This window comes from Rhinopithecus bieti, unplaced genomic scaffold (assembly GCF_001698545.2).
Source record: "Rhinopithecus bieti isolate Rb0 unplaced genomic scaffold, ASM169854v2 scaffold_24390, whole genome shotgun sequence".
In the NCBI taxonomy this organism is placed as follows: domain Eukaryota; kingdom Metazoa; phylum Chordata; class Mammalia; order Primates; family Cercopithecidae; genus Rhinopithecus; species Rhinopithecus bieti.
In genome coordinates this window covers 183,025-202,996 of record NW_016811706.1, presented here as the reverse complement: position 1 = coordinate 202,996, position 19,972 = coordinate 183,025, and the positions used below count along the sequence as shown (strand labels likewise).

At 57.1% G+C, this 19,972-nt stretch overlaps 2 protein-coding genes across 2 annotated transcripts; both read left to right on the top strand.

Annotated features, from left to right (window-relative positions):
* Positions 1–2,486: 2,486 nt before the first annotated feature.
* Positions 2,487–6,645, top strand: AQP5 (aquaporin 5). Its single transcript, XM_017894820.1, has 4 exons — positions 2,487–3,365; positions 4,454–4,618; positions 5,070–5,153; positions 5,965–6,645. Exons 1-4 carry the CDS (start codon positions 3,003–3,005, stop codon positions 6,148–6,150), a joined length of 798 nt encoding a protein of 265 aa, XP_017750309.1. The 5' UTR covers positions 2,487–3,002; the 3' UTR covers positions 6,151–6,645.
* Positions 6,646–14,142: 7,497 nt separating this feature from the next.
* On the top strand, positions 14,143–18,563 carry AQP6 (aquaporin 6). The gene is made up of 4 exons (XM_017894841.1): positions 14,143–14,878; positions 15,673–15,831; positions 16,095–16,175; positions 16,872–18,563. The coding sequence occupies exons 1-4, from the start codon at positions 14,477–14,479 to the stop codon at positions 17,082–17,084; spliced, it is 855 nt and encodes a 284-aa protein (XP_017750330.1). The 5' UTR covers positions 14,143–14,476; the 3' UTR covers positions 17,085–18,563.
* Positions 18,564–19,972: the final 1,409 nt, after the last annotated feature.

The window sequence follows — 19,972 nt, the reverse complement described above, 5'->3', positions numbered from 1 at the left end:
AGACAGGCGGAACTCCCTACCATTTCTACCCCAGCCCTCAACTTCTCCCAGGGAACTCAGAGGTCCCCATATCAGGAGAGGAGGGGAAGGGCTCTCCCTGAGACATTAAAATGCCCCCTGCCACAAATGGGGAGACCCATCTCTCAACTACAAAAGGTCCCGGGCATTCCTCTGGAGGTGGCAGGGCAGGGCCTGAGTGCTTGAGCAAAGATAATTCCAAGCCATAATAGGAGTTTATTGTGATGACTTAGGGACAGAGGGACTCTATTGGTTAGAGAGATGGAGGGGCCTCAGACGCAGGCCTGGGAAACAGAATCAGCTGCCCAATGTGAGTAACCTTGACAGATGAAGTCTCCTTCTTTGGCCTCACCAGGCCCACTTCTGGTGACCAAGTCTGTGTGGCAACCTGTAGTTCCTATCTCAGGTCACTGTGTGACCCTGGGCAAGTGACCTCTGAGTCTGGGTTTCTTCGTGGGTAGCTTGGAATGAAATCACACAGTGGAGGCCAATTATAATCTCTAACTTTGTAGATCATATTCTGAATCTCTAAAATGGCAAGAACAAGGTCTTGGCCTTTACAGTCCCTCATTAGCTCAAATCTTCAGGTTGGAGCTTCCCCTGGTAGCCCAGCCTCTTGCGAGCACTTGTGAGCACTTGAGAGATGATGAGAAAGCAAGTGGAATGGTGAAAACTGGAGGCAAGTTCAGCAGCGAAGAAGCCTGGCCCCCAGTGAACTCTGGGGTCATCAGGGTCATTGTCCAGCCCAACCCCCAGACCCAGAAGAAAATCCTGCATACAACTGGCATGATTGGCTGGGGACAGAGCGCTGGGACCCATGGAAGAAAGGACAAACGGACCTCTGGCCTTAAGAGGAGAGACTTGGGGGAGGAGCTGCTCCAGCAGGAAATGCCAGAACTGGGCAGGAACAATAGTGGGGTTTCTTTGGCCCTTGTTTTCCTTGGCATCTTAGCTGCCACGGAGCCCAGAGCCCACTCTTCCAAGTCCTTAGCATTCCTGCAGGCTCCTCCCCTCAGCCCTGCCTGACTGACAGGGGAGGCACCTGTTCTCTGCTCCCTCTTTACCCTGCCACTGGACTCTTCCTCCAAGCTTAGCACCACACTAAACCCTCAAGGGGCTTTTAAAATTAACAGTCACAATGTAAGGAGACTTTACTGAGCCTTATTCTGTGCCAAGCACTGTGCTAAGGGCTTCTCTAACACACATGGGGATGGATCTCCTTTAATGCAGCTCCTCTCCCGGGATCCTAGGGGTCTTCCCCCTCCTCTAAGCCCTGGAGAGCCCTCCAGTCTCACTCCCACATGCCCGACCTGGAGTGGGTGGGAAGAGGGAGGGGGTGGTATGGAAGGAGGTAGCAGGTCACAGAGGGGCTATAAGCTCAGAGGGAAGGGAGATGGGAACTGGAAGAAAGTGTCACCCAGACCAGGGGTAGAAAAACTTGACTTTGGGGAAACTAAAAAAGACCACATGTAAGACAGAGACATGGAAAATGAGGTAGAAACAGACAGAAACAAAAAAAGGCACAGAAATTAAGAGGCAGAGGAAAGGTGAAAATAGCCAGGAGGCAGAAACTGCAGGATGAGATAAATGAATAGAGAGAAAGAGGCAGAGACACTAAGACAGCAAAAGGCAGGAAGGAAAACAGAAAATGAGAAGGTGTGAGAGAGACAGAGAGAGGGAGAGGTGGAAAACAGAGAGACTGAAATGAGAAAGAGACCTACGGAGAGAGACCGAGAGGAAGAGGCTGGCAGAGGGAGAGGGACAGAGACTAAAGACAGAGACAAAAAGAGAAACAGGATTTTGCAAAGACTGGCAGAAACAGATTTCAAGGGGAGAGAGACCAAGACCAAGTGAGGGTCTGAAGGAGACTGAGGGGAGGTGGAGGAAGAGAAGGAGAGTCTTAGATCTAGGGTGAGGGGCTTCTAGCAGGAAGAGGGGAGACGCCAAGACCGCGGTTGGGAGGTCAGTGGTGCGCCTCTACCCTCCCTGCTCCGCCACTCCAACTCCCATAGTCTCAAGGCTTCGCGTAACACCCCCCTCCCGTCACGTCGACAAGGAGAACCCGGCCTGGGAGAGGGCGCCTCCAGGGGTCCATTGCCTAGTGCAGGTACTGCCCAGCTACCGGGCGTCGAGGATTGCAAAGCATCGGGGCAGGCTGGCACGGTGCCCACATTTCCCAAAACGCCAGCCTTCCAAGCCTAGAAGCTCGCCCGGCCCAGGCCGGGAGAGGCCCACGACGGCCAGCCGGACCGCCCTGCACGACCCAGCCTGGCCGCCCGCCCCCGCCGCCGGCGGTGAGGGAGGTGAGCGGCGCCGACCTGCGGGACGAGCATCACTCCGACCCAGCCGGTGGTGAGGCGGGTCAGGATGCTCCGGTCGCAGGAGGAAAAGGAGGAGCTGGGCCAAAAGCCCGAAGAGAAGAAAAGGGGAAGCCCGCGCGTGGAGCGCGGTAAAGGCCGGCGGAGCTAGACGCCCTGAGGTAGGAGCTAAGCGCCGGGACCGAGCCCCGTCTCCCAGGGAGTCCGGGGCGCACGGCACCGAGGAGAGTGCGGGAGACAACCTGGGCGCATCATGCGCGGGGTCCGGGACGCGGGGCCCGTCTACACCGCCGCCTGGGTCACGTGGCCCGGACGGGCAGGCAGCTGCCCGGGCCGGGGGGCGGGGGTCGCGCCGAGGTTGCGCTGGGCGGCGGGAGCGGCGGGCCCGCGGCGGCCTGGAGCGCTCCAAGCCGTGCGCCGCGCTGGCCCCTGGCGTGGAGGCCGCCCCCTCCCCCCGCGCAGGCCCGCGCCCGGCCTCCCGCCCGTATATAGCGGCCCCAGCAGGGGCCCGCGCCAGCGACCAGCCTCGCAGTTGGGCGCCGGGGACGTGGCGCGGCGCACGCAGGCCAGGACCACCGCCCCCGCCGCCTTGCACCTCCTCAGCCGCCTGCGAACCCAACGGGCGCCCCCCGCCGCGGCCGCCGCCGCCAGGCCCCCGCGGCCACCATGAAGAAGGAGGTGTGCTCCGTGGCCTTCCTCAAGGCCGTGTTCGCCGAGTTCTTGGCCACCCTCATCTTCGTCTTCTTCGGCCTGGGCTCGGCCCTCAAGTGGCCGTCGGCGCTGCCCACCATCCTGCAGATCGCGCTGGCCTTTGGCCTGGCCATAGGCACGCTGGCCCAGGCCCTGGGACCCGTGAGCGGCGGCCACATCAACCCTGCCATCACCCTGGCCCTCTTGGTGGGCAACCAGATCTCGTTGCTCCGGGCTTTCTTCTACGTGGCGGCCCAGCTGGTGGGCGCCATTGCCGGGGCCGGCATCCTCTACGGTGTGGCACCGCTCAATGCCCGGGGCAATCTGGCCATCAACGCGGTGAGTGCCCTGAGTGGTTGGGAGTCGAGACCCTGGGGTGGGCTCAGGACCAGGCCTCTTACCTCACCTGGAAAAAGGGGTGCCGTAGAGTGGTCCAGCCCACACCCTTCACCAGGAAGGCAAGAGCCTCCGGAGGCCAGGAAGGCGACTCTCCAGGCTGCCCACCTCCTCTGCCCCTCCCCACATGCTGGCCCACCCTGGTCTCTCTCCAGTGTCTGCTGCCCCTCCTTTCCTGCCAGGAATTTCTGCCTCCTCCTGTCTCACCTTTGAGCGCCACCTTCCTCCTGGGCCCCTCACCTCTCCCATCTCCTCAGTGGAGCCTTTGAGTAGAAGCACCGGAGAGAAGCGGGCTGTCATCCCGGCTTTGGGTGACCCTGGCCTGTCTGTGCTTCATTGTTCTCAGCCCCTCCATGGGGATGGTCGTGCCTGCCACAGCAGGTGTCAAGGGGCTCATATTTAGAAACCATAGATAGGAACCCCCTAATGTGATGCCAGTGCAGAGCAGTCTTTGTAAGAGTATTGGTTCCCGCTTTCCCCAACCTGTGCTCCTCCCCGCAACCCCGCATCCCTGCCTCCCTCCCACCTCCTGCAGCCCCAGAGTCAGCCCCCAACCCCATGCAAACTGGGTTCATTAATCAAACATAGAGAAGGATTTGCTCGGCCATTGTCAAGCCGTGAGTCAGCCGCACTGGAGAGACGGGTTTAAGGTTGGCACTGGCATGGGGCCAGACATGGGCAGGAGGTGGGGATGGGGTGTGAGGCAGGCAAACTGGGCAGCTGCCCACAGGATGGAGGGTAAATGCCAGCTTATGGGGGCTGGGGGTTGGGCAGAGCCATTGATAGGACCATGTCCAGGAAAAGCTCCCCTGACACTCTGCTGTTTGGCTACAGGCCTGAGCTTCAAGCCTGTGTAAATTGTGAAATGTAGTGTCTTTAACAAATGACTTCGCTGGGGTGATGTCCACGGGGCTTGGCTTCCAGGTGTCAAGATGCTCTAAGTGTCCCTGAACGCCAAAAGCCCTGCTCCCAGAGCCCCTGGCTATACTGCCAGAAGGTGGCCAGGGTCCTAACACGCCATCCCCTTGCAGCTCAACAACAACACAACGCAGGGCCAGGCCATGGTGGTGGAGCTGATTCTGACCTTCCAGCTGGCACTCTGCATCTTCGCCTCCACTGACTCCCGTCGCACCAGCCCTGTGGGCTCCCCAGCCCTGTCCATTGGCCTGTCTGTCACCCTGGGCCACCTTGTCGGGGTAAGCAGTACTGACACTGGGCTGTGGTGAGGGTGGGGCAGGCACTCAAGGCAAATAATGGAGCCCCAGAGCGGAGCCCACTGCAGATTGATGAGTCCAGCAGAGTTTAAGGCCTGGATTTAGGGCTGCTGGACTCTGGCCCTACTGGGCCCCAGAATTGATCCCCCTAGAACCTCTGGGCTGAGGAAAGATGGGAGTTAGTAGGAGGTGGGATGGGACAGGAATCAAACCCAACCTCACAGCAGAGAAGAGAAGAGGGCATAATTAAGGGTCCATGGTTAACCGGGCAGCTGGGATCCTTGGAGGGAGGGGTTACCAGCCCAGCAATCAGGAGACCTGAGTTTGAGACCTGGCTGAGCCCCTGGACTGCAGTGTAACCTTGGGAGAGTCTAAGTTCTGTGGGAGTGGACTGGGATGTTGCCTTTCTCTCCATCACCCTGTCTCTATCCAGATCTACTTCACTGGCTGCTCCATGAACCCAGCACGTTCTTTTGGCCCTGCAGTGGTCATGAATCGGTTCAGCCCCGCTCACTGGGTGAGTCTGTTCCCTCCCCTGGCTCCCTGGAGAGGAGGGCCTGGAGACCCAGCAGTGGCAGCTCAGAGCTCACCAGATCTTCTGGATTCTGTGGGCCCAGAGCTTGGGGGTGAGCCAGGGAGCAGTGGCTGAGAGAGAAAGGGGATGGGATTCAGCCTTAGGGGCAAAGGTGGCTTTGTATGGCCTGAACCCCTGGGGACAGGGAGTATAAGTATCTGTCCCCTTAGGGGAGAGGTTCTTCCCCCTTAGGGAAGAGGCTGGAGGTGCAGAGGGGCTCTGTGTCAATTCCCTTGAGGATATGGTATCTGTCACTCTGGGTGTCTGTGTGCTGGTCCTCTCTGATGTTTTATTTATCTGTCCCTGTTGAGGGGGTTGGGAGAGTCTTCTTGTGGGTCTGCCCCTGTGGACAGTCTGTCTGCCCCCTCCTTTGAGAGCTCATGGTCACTCTCTCTAGGGTCTGTTTCTATCCCTATGTGGAGGGCAGAGGTGCTCTGTTCTCTCTCTCTGAGGATCCACGTGTCCCCTCTGAAGGTTTATTGGTTTCTCTTTCGGGTGTGGTTGGAGGGGGCCTGTCCCTCTGGGAATCTGTTTGCCTTCTTTGAGGGTCTGGGTGTCTGTGGTCCAGGCCTCTTTCCCTGGGAGTGGTGTATATCCGTCCCCGTGGTGGGAGGAAGTCTTTCTTCCTGAAGGTCTGGAAGTCTGCGTGTCTGTCCCCTCTCAGGGTCCATGGGTCTGTCCTCTGTGGGGTGGGGGGCATCTGGTCTTCGAGGCCTGGGGCTCAACGCCCTGACTCCTGCCCTGTCTCCACCAGGTCTTCTGGGTAGGGCCCATCGTGGGGGCAGTCCTCGCTGCCATCCTCTATTTCTACCTGCTCTTCCCCAACTCCCTGAGCCTGAGTGAGCGTGTGGCCATCATCAAAGGCACGTATGAGCCTGACGAGGACTGGGAGGAGCAGCGGGAGGAGCGGAAGAAGACCATGGAACTGACTGCCCGCTGACCAGTGTCAGGCAGGGGCCAGCCCCTCAGCCCCTGAGCCAAGGGGGAAAAAAGAAAAAGTACCTAACACAAGCTTCCTTTTTGCACAACCGGTCCTCTTGGCTGAGGAGGAGGTGCTGGTCCCCACTGGCTGCACAGTTAGAGAGGGGAGAAGGAACCTATGGTGGAACTCCTGGGGTAGGGGCCAGGGGCTAGGGTCTGCTGGGGATGGGTCTCTCTGAGACAGACCTCAGAGATTGTGAACACAGTGCCAAGCTCACAGGCTGCAAGGGCCAGGCTAGAAAAGAGTGGGTCTGCAGCCTGCATCCCCCACCCCTCCTCAAGAGCCGAAGGGATCCCAGCCCCTAGGTGGGCAGCAGCAGACCCTCCCCAGAGCTCCTTAGGAAGAAGACAGACTGGTTCATTGAATGCTGCCTTATTTATTTCTAGTGAGGATGCATGCGTGGGGCTGCTGGTGTTTGGAGTGGGGGCTACACAATAAATCTCTGATACTCACGTTCCGCCTCTGTCTGTCCCCAGAGTGCCTTGAGACACTCTGGCCCATTGCCTCTCCTCTTTGTCATCCCACATCCTCCACCACGATCTCCGTGGGGTACCAGGGGACCCCAGGACAAGTGCTCTGTGGGAAGAAAGAGAGGCTGAGGCCATGGGAGGCCCAGAGAATCAGAGAGATGGGAACAGAGCAGGGAGAGACCGAGAGAGAGAAGACCGAATACCAAAATAGAGCTAGAGGCCAGGAAAGAGGGGTCCTCACTGCAGTCACCCTCCACCCCTCCCCCTCAGCCATGTCAAGTCCCTGCCACTTGAGGAGGGTTTGGCTGGCACTTGAGGGGAGTGCCAGGGTGTGACAGGCAGGGTGGAGGAGGAGTGAGTCAACCGTAGCCCCTCGAGATGGCAAGGGGGTGACCAGCCAGGTTCCATCACAGCCCTGGGCTCCTTTCTCTGCACCTTGATGTTACAAAAAGGTGCCCTCCTGGGAGCCTGTGCCCAGAAGGAGCAGCTCCCCAACCCCCCCAAAAGCCACATGTGGCCCAGCCCCCTTTTCCAGGGCTTCTCTCTCATGCCTCGGCCCACCAGTGTCCCCACCGTCCTCTTCTCTGGGCCTGAGCTCTGCCCTAGCCTGCTGTTGTCCCACTGTCACAGATACTCCTTGGGTAATCTCCTTAAACTCTCAGAGCCTCCATCTCTTCATCTGTAAAATGGGGATAAAATATCACTTTCCTCACAAGATAGTTGTGGGGACTGGATGAGGGCATGAGATGCCCGGGACTGGTCAGCTTTCTGTGAGGAAAAGGCGGAGGTCATGCAGTGAACAGCTCCGCACAGCCCAGCTTCGCAGTGAGCCCAGCCCGGAGTCAGTAACTACCTGCATTCCAATCCGGCCGCGGAACTTGGGGCAAAATAAGCTCTCTGAGCTTTAAGGACCTTCCCTGCAAAACAGGGGTGCTTTTTCCGACCTCACGTGCTGTCGTGAGGAGAAAATGAGAATGAGACCATGTCTGGAGGTAAAACGCTTGTACAAACGGTCAGGCGCCTTGGAGTGAGTGCTCAGTAAAGTCGTGTGAATAGACACCCACACGTACCTGCCTAGTCTGGGGCCCCAGCCACATGCTTCTGCCCTCCTGGGGGTGTCTGGACCTAAGCACCTGTCCAGCAGGGCCAGGAGACGGACTGAGAAGGGTTGGGGGAAGCCATAGGTCTTGGCCATTGAGAGGCAGTCCCAGGGGCTGGGGTGAGGAGCGGCAGACACCCAGCTTCCTCCACACTTAAAGTCTAAGTATCTACAAGTGAGAGGTCAGCCACTCATGCCCGCCCCATAGGCTTACAGTAAACACCACATGGCAGTGCGTGAGAACCCCGGGAGCCCAGGGAAGGAGCAGCCCCCGACCCACCGTGCCCCCTTCCCACTTCTTCCAACATGCCCCAGGCTGGGGGAGCCGGGCTGCAAGAGCCAGCTCTGGCCAGTAGGGGGAGACGTCGTCCACCGAATCCACAGGGTGGCGCTTCCTCGTCCACAAGTCCTGGGTCTGGGCTCTAGCCAGATGGGGGTGGGGTGGAGGACACAGGGAGTCCCTCATGCTTGAGTCCCCTGAAGCCACCTTGAGGCAGCCTATCCCAATGCACCCCCGCCCCACTATCCGGGTGAGGCGCAGAAGAGAGGGGGGCCCGTCCCCGCTCAGTCTTCAGAAGACTCAGGTACAAACACAGCCATGACCAGAAGGCTGGGCTCTTCCACCAGCCCAATGGGGACCACGGCAGGTTGGACAGTGAACCCTTGGGAGACAGACCCGCGGGGGTGGGCGAGGCACCCAGTCAGAGGGGGCTACCGGCGCTGAGCTTCTTGCAGGTTGCCTCGCCTGGCCCTCGAGCAAGTGTCCAGCTAGGGGCTTGGGGCTGACAAGTGCCGTGGTTGGGGCGGTGTGGCCAGCAGGGGTCGCTGTGTCTGCGTGTCGGATCTTGCAGGAGCGACAGGTCTGCGGGCTCACAAAGTCCCGTGCACACGCGCGCGCGCACACACCCCACACAGACCCGGGCTCGCGGCCACACACTGACCTTCAGTCGTGCCTGAGGGCTGCATCTTCTGGGTGTGTGCATCTCCTTCCCTCCGCACGCTCACTCGAGTGTGCAAAGCCACATCAGCCCTCCTCCAGCATTCGCTTACAGGGCCACCGTAGGCCCACACCTATGAGCCTGGCTCCACGGGTTCTCAGAGGCACACCTGTGCGCCGTCCAACACAAGCACACACAGGCCCCGTCACCTCTGCTGCACCTAAAGAGGGAACCCGGGGAGAGTCTGGATTCTCCTGTGGGAGGCTCCCTTCCCTTTTCTCCCCCTCTTCCTCTCCCCAGGGGCTGCCAGTTCTCACTAGCTGGGAGGTGGACAAGGTGATATGGGGAGAGATGGAAGAGGACCCGGAGGAGAGGTGGAGAGCGGACAGAGGGGGCTGGTTGTTGAGATGGGTGGACAGGAGGAAGGACGGCTGGGAGGACCAGGTCTCTCCGCTCCTCTTGGCCTCAGCTTCCTCCTCCGTCACATGTGGATGAGGACATCAGACCTCCCGACCTTTCCAGGTTTTGTGGGGATCGGTGAGATGAGGCACGGGAAGCCACCTTGAAGTCCCTCCCCATCAGTTTGTGTTCTCCCTCCTCTTCTCTCCCGGTACCTTCCTCCTTCCCCTCCCCTTCACCCCCCTTACTTTCCCCAATCTCTGATAGGACCTCAGTCAGAGCTGCATTGACAGGCAGCCCTAGGCAGCCAGGTATGGAACCTCGGCAAAAGGTTTTTGAACATGAGTGAGCATGGGTGAGCTTAAAGCTTGGCACTAGGCCGGGTGCAGTGGCTCAAGCCTGTAATCCCAGCACTTTGGGAGGCCGAGGCGGGCGGATCACGAGGTCAGGAGATCGAGACCATCCTGGCTAACATGGTGAAACCCCGTCTCTACTAAAAAAATACAAAAAACTAGCCGGGCGAGGTGGCGGGCGCCTGTAGTCCCAGCTACCCGGGAGGCTGAGGCAGGAGAATGGCGTAAACCCAGGAGGCGGAGCTTGCAGTGAGCTGAGATCCGGCCACTGCACTGCAGCCTGGGCGACAGAGCGAGACTCAGTCTCAAAAAAAAAAAAAAGCTTGGCACTAGAGCCCAGTGCTGGCTGGGTCTGGGCAGGTGCTGTCTAGGACAGGAAGCCAGGCCTGGAGCAAGCCCTGGTCAATGCCCACCTGGCCTCAGGAGGTGAAGGACCTTGTCCCAGGCCCAGCAGAGGTCAGGAGACTCAGCCCCAGGCTGGCTGGGGACAAGGGCTGCTGCTGCACTTAGTGCTTTCAGGCTCCAGGGCCCAGGGCAGGTACTGAGGTGCCTGTCTTGGAGCGGCCATGCAGCCCCGTCCCCACAGCTGTCTCACAGCAGGGGACGGGGAAGTTACAATCCTAATCATTCACATTTTCTGACTCGGAGGCCCTCTCCTAGGTATCAGCACATTTACTCCTAACTACACACAGGGAGGAGGGCATTATTAGCATCATCCCTATTGTATAAATGAGGATCTTGAGGTTAAGCAACTGCTTAGGGTGCAATACACATGGCAGTGTTCACAGTCCTTTCACTGGCCTCATCAGCAGCTCTCAGGTCAGCGTTACTGCCACTTGGCACCCATTTAACAAGGGCAGAAACTGAGGCTAGGTCAGATGAAAGGACTGGTAAGTGCCTGTCCACCAAGCCCTCTACTGGCCCTGCTTGAGGTGAGGGAAGCAGACAAGCACCCTTGAACTACCCTGGAACAGCCCCCAGCCAGGGAACCTTCCGTGCCAGGGAAGAACAGTGCCCACGCTGCCCCCACAGCCATGCCCTGTCATCCCCTGAACATTTATTGAATGACTCCTCTATGCCAGCCAGGGATGGAAGTCTGTGCTGGAACAGTGGAGGCATTGAGGAGGCAGAGGCTACAACAGCCCCTGGCTTTGCTCAAGTCCTGCTTCTCTAAGAAGCTTGCCCTGATTCTGCTGGAGAGGGAAATCAGGGCAGGCTTCACAGAAGAACTGCACTTGAGCAAAGTCTTGAGAGACAAAAAGGAGAGGCATCCAAACTCCATAGCAAAGGGCTCGTTCTGGGGAACTATGTCTGGTTGTTTGGAGTAAAGGGTGCAGGGTGGGCAGTGGGAGGGGAGGCTTCCTTGCATGTTAAACATGGGTATTCACACCTGATTCTGAGGCAATGGGGAGCCATTGAAAGCTTTTGAGCAGAGGAGTAACGTGATGAGCTTTGCATTTTGGAAGGATCTCTCTGACAGTGAGTGGAAAGGAGAGTGGTGTGGAAGGGCACAGATGTGTAGTGTTGCCTGAGAGCCCAGGAAGGAGGTTAATGCAGTCATCCTGGAGAGATGATAAGGGCTGCACTGGGCCAGTGGCAAGTGGGGATGGAAAGAGGTGTCAAATACGAGAAAGAGCTACCAGGAACCTGGTACCAGGAACCTGTTTCCTGCGGGCTGGGGGAAGGGGAAGCATCGATGATTCCTGTGTTCTGGCCTGGGCAACTGAGTGACAGTGGGGTGAGAAGGAGCAGGCCGGAGGGTCCAGTGAGAGGTGAGTGGGTCTGGAGTTCAGGAGAAAGATCTGGGCCAGAGGCAGTGTTGAGAGTCGACAGTATCTGCAGGGTGTGGAAGTCACAGGTGGGAACAGGGCTGCCCAGGCACACTCATCAGGAGTGAGGGGCCATTGGCCAGGAGTAGACAAGGCCTGGGCTTAAGGATCAGCAGAAGAGGAGCCAGCCACGGAGGCAGAGATGCCCTCACAGAGGTGGGAGGACAGCGAGGAGATGTGCCTCAAAGGCAGGGAAAAAGGTGTCAGGAAGGAGATGGCCAGCATCCACAGTGGGCTGGAGAGGAAATCATGCTGGCCTTTGCCAGAGTGGTTTCAGTAGCCGGGGGCTGGGAGCTGTTGTGCAGTTGATATGTGACTGGAACCTTGACTCCAAACCATGACCTTCCACTGCTCCGCGACTACGCAGGCACATTTGTAGGGAAGAAGTCAAGAGAAGGGGAAGCCTGAAAGCCACAGGTGAGACTGGGAATGGCCAAGAGAGGGTCCCAGTCACTCAAAGGGAGCCAGAAGTCCAAGGAGGGTCCCCTGACCCCGACTTGTACACCGGAGAAGGGCTGCCTCTACTTCAAGGCCACAGGGCAGCTGGCAAGGACACGGGGCAGTTGCAGGTGAGTTTGACTGGGAGGGAGGATGGGAAGAAGTCTTGCCTGGTAGCTTGGCTTTCTAAGTAGGGTGGGAGGCAAGGGTGGGTGCTCTGCTGAGAGAAAGCCAGAGTGAGCCGAGTACTTGAAGAGAGTGGGGGAGGTTTAAAGAATGGGGGGAGAGCTGTGGAAGGATTGCTGAGCAGAGCTGCGATCCCTACTGGGGCCAGAGACCATGAACTTGTCATGGCAGCAGTCCGCATGGCTGGGCGAGTTTCTCCAGCAGTGCTCAGCAGCGCAGATGGAGGGCAGAAAGGCATGGAAGAGGATGAGAACAGAGACATGTAGCAGGGACGGGGTGGAGAGGACAGGGAGCCAGGACCATGGGGTGCTGGCAAGAGCCTGCTCAGGGTGAGATGCCCAGGAGTTCCCTGGAGAGGACAGGGTGAAGTCGAGACAGCAGGGAGAACAGAAGGGAATGGGTGAGGGATGTTACTGGGACTCAGACAGGGATTGAGGAGGAACAAAGCCTGTGGTCCAGAGTTGAGATGTTTCTCTTGAAGATATCAGAGGATCAGTCCCAGGTGGGGGAAGGTATGAGTATAAGGCTGAAATGAAGCAGACATAGTCATCTGCCCTGGGAAGTCAAGAAGTGTTTGTTCATTCATTCATTCATTCAACAAATATTTATTGGGCCTTTACTGTGCCAATCTCTGTGCAAGACACTACATGCAGGGGTGAACAAAACTTGGTTCCTGCCCCACAAAGGCCTTCCTGCCTTGCCTCACTGGGGAGACACATTCACATCATGACAGCACCCTGTGGTGACTGCAGTGTAGGAGAATGCTTAGGTGTGGTGGGAGCACGAAGAAGGGTCCCCACCCAGGAAAGGAGCAAGCGATGTCAAAGCTAAACCTTTGGGATGGGAGTTACCCAAGCAAAGGGAGTGCAAGGGATCTCCAAGAAGAGGAGAGAGCTTTCTCCAAGGAGAGGCCAGCAAGAGTGTGCATTTGGTGAAACCAGAGGGTAAGGTGAGGAGAGGTGAGGTAGAGCTGCAGGGTCCCTGAAGGCAGGCACAGAGCTTCCAGAGGGATGGGAGGCTTGGAAAGGATTTTAGCAGGGGAGCAGCATGATCAGATTTGCATTTTAGCACTTGGGCTGCAGTATGGAAAATTGATTGGAACGGAGCAAGGGAGCAGACAGAGAGACTGGTTAAAGGCTGCAGGGCGGCAGGAGTGGCAAAAAGAGGGCACAGTCAGGAGATATTTAGGATTCAAAATCAGCAGGACTTGATGCTTTTCCTGGATGGGGGAAGGAGGGAGAAGAGGGTCAAGGATGCTTCCCAGATGCCACCAGCTGAGCTGGAGAAAACAAGAGGAGAACATGGGGGTTGCGGGGGGCGGGGGGGTACCAGGAGACAGGAAGATCACATCTGAAGACAGATTGCATTTGAGGAGCCTGAGAACAACCAGGGTACATCTGTGGGCAGGTAGATATGCCAGGGATGAGGTCAGGACACCCAGCTGTGGTTAAGAGGGGAAGACTGTTATTTCAATAGCTTGCCAGACTCTTCTTAGGGAGGAACTTTTGTTTGAGAAAATACCTTGCTATCTGCTAGGGTTAAAACGGGAAAGCCTAGGGCATGCGTGACCGTAGGGCCAGGGAAAGCCTAGGGCATGGGTGACCATAGGGCCAGTGTAGCCACAAAAAAATGGTTAAGCTGCCTTGTGTGAGAAAGGAGTGAAATCTGTTTGGCTCCTGAGAGGAGGAGAGCAGAGAGAGAGGGGCTGAGAAGGGAGGGGAGCGCGGGGAGGGCAGGGAGGCAGGAGGAAGTGAGTGAAGGGCCAGTGGAAATTCCCACCGGTGGACAGCAGAGGTGCCCATGGCCTTGTGATCTGATGTGGTTTGAGTCACTGTGGAATAAACCCTTTCTCCACCTGCCCCTCTGCAACCCCATAGGCCGCAGTGTCCACAGTGTCCTTGGTAAAGTGGACTCTATTCACATTTGCATTCTGTGAGTGCGGGTATAGGTGGGAGTGGAGGAGAGGACTTACTTTCTGGGTTTACAGGCATGGTGTGGTGTCAGCCCATTTGGAAGCAAAGCCTAGATATGGAGGGGGCCAGACGAACAGGACCTGGGAATGCACAGGACCCCCTGAAGCAGGCTGGGGATCTGAGGGATCTTGCTGCATCTAAGCTGACATTGGAACATAAACAGTCTGAAATCCCATGACCCCCGCTGCCCTGAACCTGCGACCCTCAGGCCACATCTTGGACTGTCTACAACACGAGTCAGGCCCAACCTGCCCTGGAAATCGTCCTAGGAGGTTCCAGCTCACTGCCCAGAGACAGCCCCCACATCCCACCCCATCAGGTAAGCGCAGGCTGGAGCAGGCATATGAGCAACACCCCTCATTCCACCCCTCTACACACGCATAACCCTATCCGCCTGCTCCCTGCCAGTCTGACCAGCCCATTCCTGGGGACAAGAGCGTGGTGGAGGAGCTGCAGGTGGGGGCCAGAGAAGCCTCCACAGAGAACAAAAGCCAAGGTCAGCCAGAGACAGGAGACCAGAAGAGACAAAGGAGATCAGAGACCAGAGGAAGAGACAAGAGGCCTCAGAGCAAAGCAAGGAACAGCCAAGGCACCAGGATATGGATGCAGCGGATCTAGGGGGATGTGGCTGGGCCAACGTGTTGGCGTGCAGGCTTTGGAAAGCCATCAGCAGGGCGCTGTTTGCAGAGTTCCTGGCCACGGGGCTGTATGTGTTCTTTGGCGTGGGCTCCGTCATGCGCTGGCCCACAGCACTTCCCTCCGTGCTGCAGATTGCCATCGCCTTCAACCTGGTCACTGCCATGGCTGTGCAGGTCACCTGGAAGGCCAGTGGGGCCCACGCCAACCCCGCCGTGACACTGGCCTTCCTCATAGGCTCCCACATCTCTCTGCCCCGTGCTGTGGCCTATGTGGCTGCCCAGCTGGTGGGGGCCACGGTGGGGGCTGCTCTGCTTTATGGGGTCATGCCGGGAGATATCCGAGAGACCCTTGGGATCAACGTGGTAGGTGCAGGGAGGGGCACCTGGAGGGTCAGGAGGTGGGAATGTGCACAGGTGGTGAAGGTGGAGGCCAGGACAGAGGCGAGGGAGCAGAGGAGGAAACAAGTCAGCTGCAGGCTCCACATCCCCCCAGGCTGGGCCCCAGGACCCAGAGGACTGAGATTTTGACCTCAGTCTAGGCAGAATAGAAATGGGATAGTGGCACGAAGAACAGGTGGAGAAGGAAGAAGCCACATAAAGGAGAAGGAATAGAAGGACCAGGCATTTAAGGGTAGACGCGGCCAAGGGAGTGTGGGGACTGTGGGCAGAGAGAAAGCCTGAGAGAAAGCAGGCTTCTTCACCTTGACTTTGGGGAGGACTTTCGAGGGGAGAGAGGACTTCATTTTTCTCCCAGATTCCACCCACGTCCTCTGCTCTCCGATTGCTCCCAAGTTCTTCCCTCCACCTCGAGGCCTGCCTCACTCCCCCCTTCCCCATTTCCTAACCTTCTGTGTTCCACCTTCTTCCCTCAAATCTCCTTCCACACCTGCTGCCAGTCTCCTCTCAAGCAAGCCTCCTGAACCACTGGCCCCAACCAACCCACTGGTGGGGTGGGAGGAGTGCCACTCACTTCTACAGGGAGCAAGGGTCCAGAGCAGTTATGGATTCCTCTGCACAGACCTCCTGAAGTCCTGAAGCTGGGTGGCAGTGAGGTGTCACCCCCTTCCAGCTGAGGAGACCAGGCCCAGTGGCAGGGGTTTCTCTGTCTGTCCGTGGGCAGAGCCCACGTCTGGTCCAGAGTAACTCCCTCTGCCCAGGTCCGGAACAGTGTCTCAACTGGCCAGGCGGTGGCAGTGGAGCTGCTTCTGACCCTGCAGCTGGTGCTCTGTGTCTTCGCTTCCACTGACAGCCGTCAGACATCGGGCTCCCCGGCCACCATGATTGGGATCTCTGTGGCACTGGGCCACCTCATTGGGGTAAGGAGCAGAGGGGACACTGTGCACATGCACACACCGGGTCCATTCCTGAGGAAACTGTGGAGCCCTGAAGGCTAGGCAGTGTCCCTCCCTGAGCCCCTTGTGCCTTGGAGCCAAAGTGGTACCCCCTGCACTCTAGGCCCAGGATATGGCACTACAGAGGCTGTGGCTGCGGCTAAGGCTCCGGGCCAGGACTGAGAAATGGTCCCCTCTCAGGCCTGCCTTAAACCTTCTCCCACCCTGACCCTGTACTTGCTCCCCAGATCCACTTCACCGGCTGCTCCATGAACCCAGCCCGCTCCTTCGGCCCTGCCGTCATCATTGGGCAGTTCACAGTCCACTGGGTGAGCCCCTCTGCCAGCAGCCCTGGGGAAGGGAGAGAGCCTGAGCTGGCGATAGATGGTGGGTTTCACTCGCAGCAGGTCCACACAGATGGGGTGATGGGCGCCCCAGACCTTTCTGAGCCTGAAGTGCAGCCTTCCCTAAGCTCAGAAGGCCAGGGTGAGTGTCCTGGCTGGGACTTCCTTTCTTTTCAGCTTCAGTCGCCCAGGATACCCAGTAGACTGGCAAGAAATGGGCCAGGGCAGGAGCTGCAGCCTTGGCCCAGACTTTTAAGTCCTGGCTGTTTCCTTATTCACTTTCTCCAGCTGGACCAATTTTCAAACTTGGATAAAGATAAAGACAAACAGAAATAGACACACACACCAGCAGAGACAGAAACAGCAATAGCCAGGACTCATGGCTAAAATGGGGGAAGCGAGAGGAAAGAGGCGGGGGCGGGTAAGGAGATTGGCCCCAGGCCCCAGCCATGGCTGCAGAGCCTGGGCTCAGCCCCAGGGAGGGCAGGGAGAGCAAGGGGCAAGGTCCCCTTACGTTGTGGGCTTGGGAAGCATGACTTGTGGTTCTCAAATTTAGCACCTTACAGACAGTTGAGGGAGACCTGGGAGATCAAGTCGGCACTAGGGAAGCAGGCAGCGGTCCCAGAGCCACCCTATGGTCCTGATAGTTCCTGGGTGGGGTGACGACATCCTTCTCCTCAGGTCTTCTGGGTGGGGCCCCTGATGGGAGCACTCCTGGCCTCACTGATCTACAACTTCATCCTGTTCCCCGACACCAAGACCCTGGCCCAGCGGCTGGCTATCCTCACAGGCACTGCAGAGGTGGGGACAGGGACAGGGACAGGGGCAGGGGTGGAACCCCCGAAGAAGGAATCCCAACCCGGTTCGGGAGCCGTGGAGATGGACAGTGTGTGAAACAGCCGAGGCCTGGCTGTGCCCTTGGGCTTCCTGCCTTGCAGGGCCTGCATGGAGGTTCTCCCTGGGGGTGGTGGGAGGGGAGGCTTGACCTCTAGTCCTGACCAGGTGTGCCGGAGGGGACAAGCCCTATCCCTGGCATTACATTTCTAGGTAGAATCTTCGAGTGAATTTGTCCCATTCCCTCTCTATAGGGCTTCCCTGCCTCTCAGTGGGACAGAGCAGGGGAAGGCAGGGGACTTAGGACTGCCTTCCCCTCCTCTCACCCATTGGACCCTGTGGGAGTCCTGAACCCCCAGATGCTCGAGTCCTGGGGGAGAAAGGAATGGGAGCCCAGACAGCCACTCTGCTTAGACATTGGAGCTATAGGGACCTCAGGGAATCCCAACTTCTTACCCACCCAGGAAACCCTTGGTCCTGAGGGGACAGGCTCTTCTGGAGGAATCAGGCCCTGGGACAGCCTCTGAGCTTCTCGGGGGATTTCTCTGCCCTTGGGTGTGATTTTGGGGGCTATATTTCCTCCTTCAGACTGGGGGCTTCCTGAGGACAGAGACTGCTCTACCAATAGATCTTTATTTGTTTGTTTTGAGACAGAATCTTGATCTGTCACCCAGGCTGGAGTACAGTGGTGTGATCTCGGCTCACTGCAACCTCTACCTCCCGGGTTCAAGGGATTCTCCTGCCTCAGCCTTCCAAGTGGCTGGGATTACAGGCACCTGCTACCACGCCCTGCTAATTTTTTGTAATTTTAGTAGACACGGGGTTTCGCCATGTTGGCAGGCTGGTCTTGAACTCCTGACCTCAGGCGATCTGCCCACCTCGGCCTCCCAAAGTGCTGGGATTACAGGCGTGAGCCCCCGTGCCTGTCTTTTCCCAATAGGTCTTTATTCCTCACTCCTCCAAATGCTCTGGAGAGGGCCCCACCCTTGAGAACAGCTGACACAGAGAAGAACATTTTCTCAGGCTGGTAGAGGGGTGGGATAGAGGAAGGGAGGTTTGAGCCAGGCAGGCCTTACCCAGGGAAGCCTCCTCCCAGGTGCTTGCCCCAGCTCCCACCCCACAGCCCACTCTCAGGCAGGAACAATCCTTAGAGGGAAGCGCCTATCTAGCCATTGACTCATGACCTGGGTCAAAGAAGCCATCTCCAGCCTCTCTGTCAGTATTACAGGATCCGCAAAAAGCTGTTGAATAAGCCCTAAGGGTGGTAGGAATCCAGGAGGGACCCAGGAAACTGATATTTGAGATTCAGTGCCTCTGAAAGACTACCAAAGTCTCAATTGGTTTAATATTTAAAGGCTGCTATAGATTTATTCTGCCCACAACTTGGGGGTCCTGTCTGGGTCTCGGCTTCTCCAGCTGTAAAATGGACACAATCCTCCTCCAGGGACTGCTGTGAAATCAAGAAATTGGAAAATACTTTTTGGAAGTTAAAATGCTAGAAAAACAACCCCAATAAATGATGATGATTGTTACAGTTACTGTAATTATTGGGTTTGAAGACAATTGCTGTTGGTAACGAGAGGGAGGAGGGAAAAAGACAGTAAGGTGACTGAGAGGGAAGGAAGAGAGACTGGGTTTTCTCTCACATCATTGGATCTACTTAACCAAGGACCTGTCTCCTCTTCTCTGGGTCTGCTGACCTTGGGTCTTTGTGGGTGTGAGGGGCTGTGGGAGGGCCCTGGAATGAAGAGGCGAGCCAATAAAATCAGTTCTTATCTCTATGACGCCCATCACCACGGTACCCTAAGATGCAGCAGCCAAAGTCATTTAGAAGATGGGTCCTGGCGGCCAGGCACGGTGGCTCACGCCTGTAATCCCAGCACTTTGGGAGGCTGGGGGGTGAGATCACGAGGTCAGGAGATCGAGACCATCCTGGCCAACATGGTAAAACCCTGTCCCTACTAAAATATAAAAAATTAGCCAGGCATGGTGGCACGTGACTGTAGTCCCAGCTACTTGGGAGGCTGAGGCAGGGGAATCACTTGAACCTGGAAGGCAGAGGTTTCAGTGAGCCGAGATCATGCCGCTGCACTCCAACCTGGTGACAGAACAAGACTCTTATCTCACAAAAAAAAAAAAAAAAAAAAAAAAAAAAAAGATGGGTCCTGGCCTGGTGCAGTGGCTCCCACCTGTAATCCTAACACTTTGGGAGGCCAAAGTGGGAGGATCGCTTGAGGCCAGGAGTTCGAGACCAGCCTAGACAACATGGCAAAACCCTGCCTCTACAAAAAATTAAAAACAGCCAGGTGTGGTGGCTCACACCTGTAATCACCAACACATTAGGTGGCCCAAGCAGGAGGATTGCTTAAAGCCAGGAGTTTGAGACCATCCTGGGCAGCATAGTGAAACTCCATCTCTATTATTCAAAATGAAAAATTAAACTATAATACAAACAAAAGATAGATCCTTTTTAATGATATCTCCTGAGGGACTGGGGATGGGGAAAAGGCTGCCTAAGTCTTCCAAGGGCAGCGTGACAGGCCCAGCCTGTGACCAGTGCAGTAGCTGAATCCCTGGTGCTCATGGCCCCCGTAGCTGTGCTAAGCATTCTGTAATATCAATGCAGATGCTACTCCTATCTCTCCAAGCTGGGCCCCACTCATCTGTGTTCACAATCTCTCAGAGCCCAAGGCTGCCTATGTCCTTCTATGAGCAGGGAGAGCGGGGCGTCTGTATGTATGCATGTATGAGAGCGTATGTGTACACAGAGGACATGATTGACTTGCTCAAGGTCACCCGGTTCGGGAGCACAAACACTTAAGGTCTCCCCAGCTCCCAGTTTATAATCTTCCAAAACAGAGTTCCTGGGGGGCTCATACAAGCTGCAGCCCCAGGAAGGAAGGAAACAGGAACTAGAGGGTTGAAGGGGATGGGGGTGTGGAGCTCCT

Bases quoted from the DNA above. Each gene is read 5' to 3' on its own strand.
- AQP5 (XM_017894820.1), top strand. From the start codon at position 3,003: ATGAAGAAGGAGGTGTGCTCCGTGGCCTTCCTCAAGGCCGTGTTCGCC. The intron at 4,619-5,069 runs GTAAGCAGTACT...GTCTCTATCCAG, and splicing joins CCCTGGGCCACCTTGTCGGG to ATCTACTTCACTGGCTGCTC. The intron at 5,154-5,964 runs GTGAGTCTGTTC...TGTCTCCACCAG, and splicing joins GGTTCAGCCCCGCTCACTGG to GTCTTCTGGGTAGGGCCCAT.
- AQP6 (XM_017894841.1), top strand. From the start codon at position 14,477: ATGGATGCAGCGGATCTAGGGGGATGTGGCTGGGCCAACGTGTTGGCG. The intron at 15,832-16,094 runs GTAAGGAGCAGA...CTTGCTCCCCAG, and splicing joins CACTGGGCCACCTCATTGGG to ATCCACTTCACCGGCTGCTC. The intron at 16,176-16,871 runs GTGAGCCCCTCT...CCTTCTCCTCAG, and splicing joins GGCAGTTCACAGTCCACTGG to GTCTTCTGGGTGGGGCCCCT.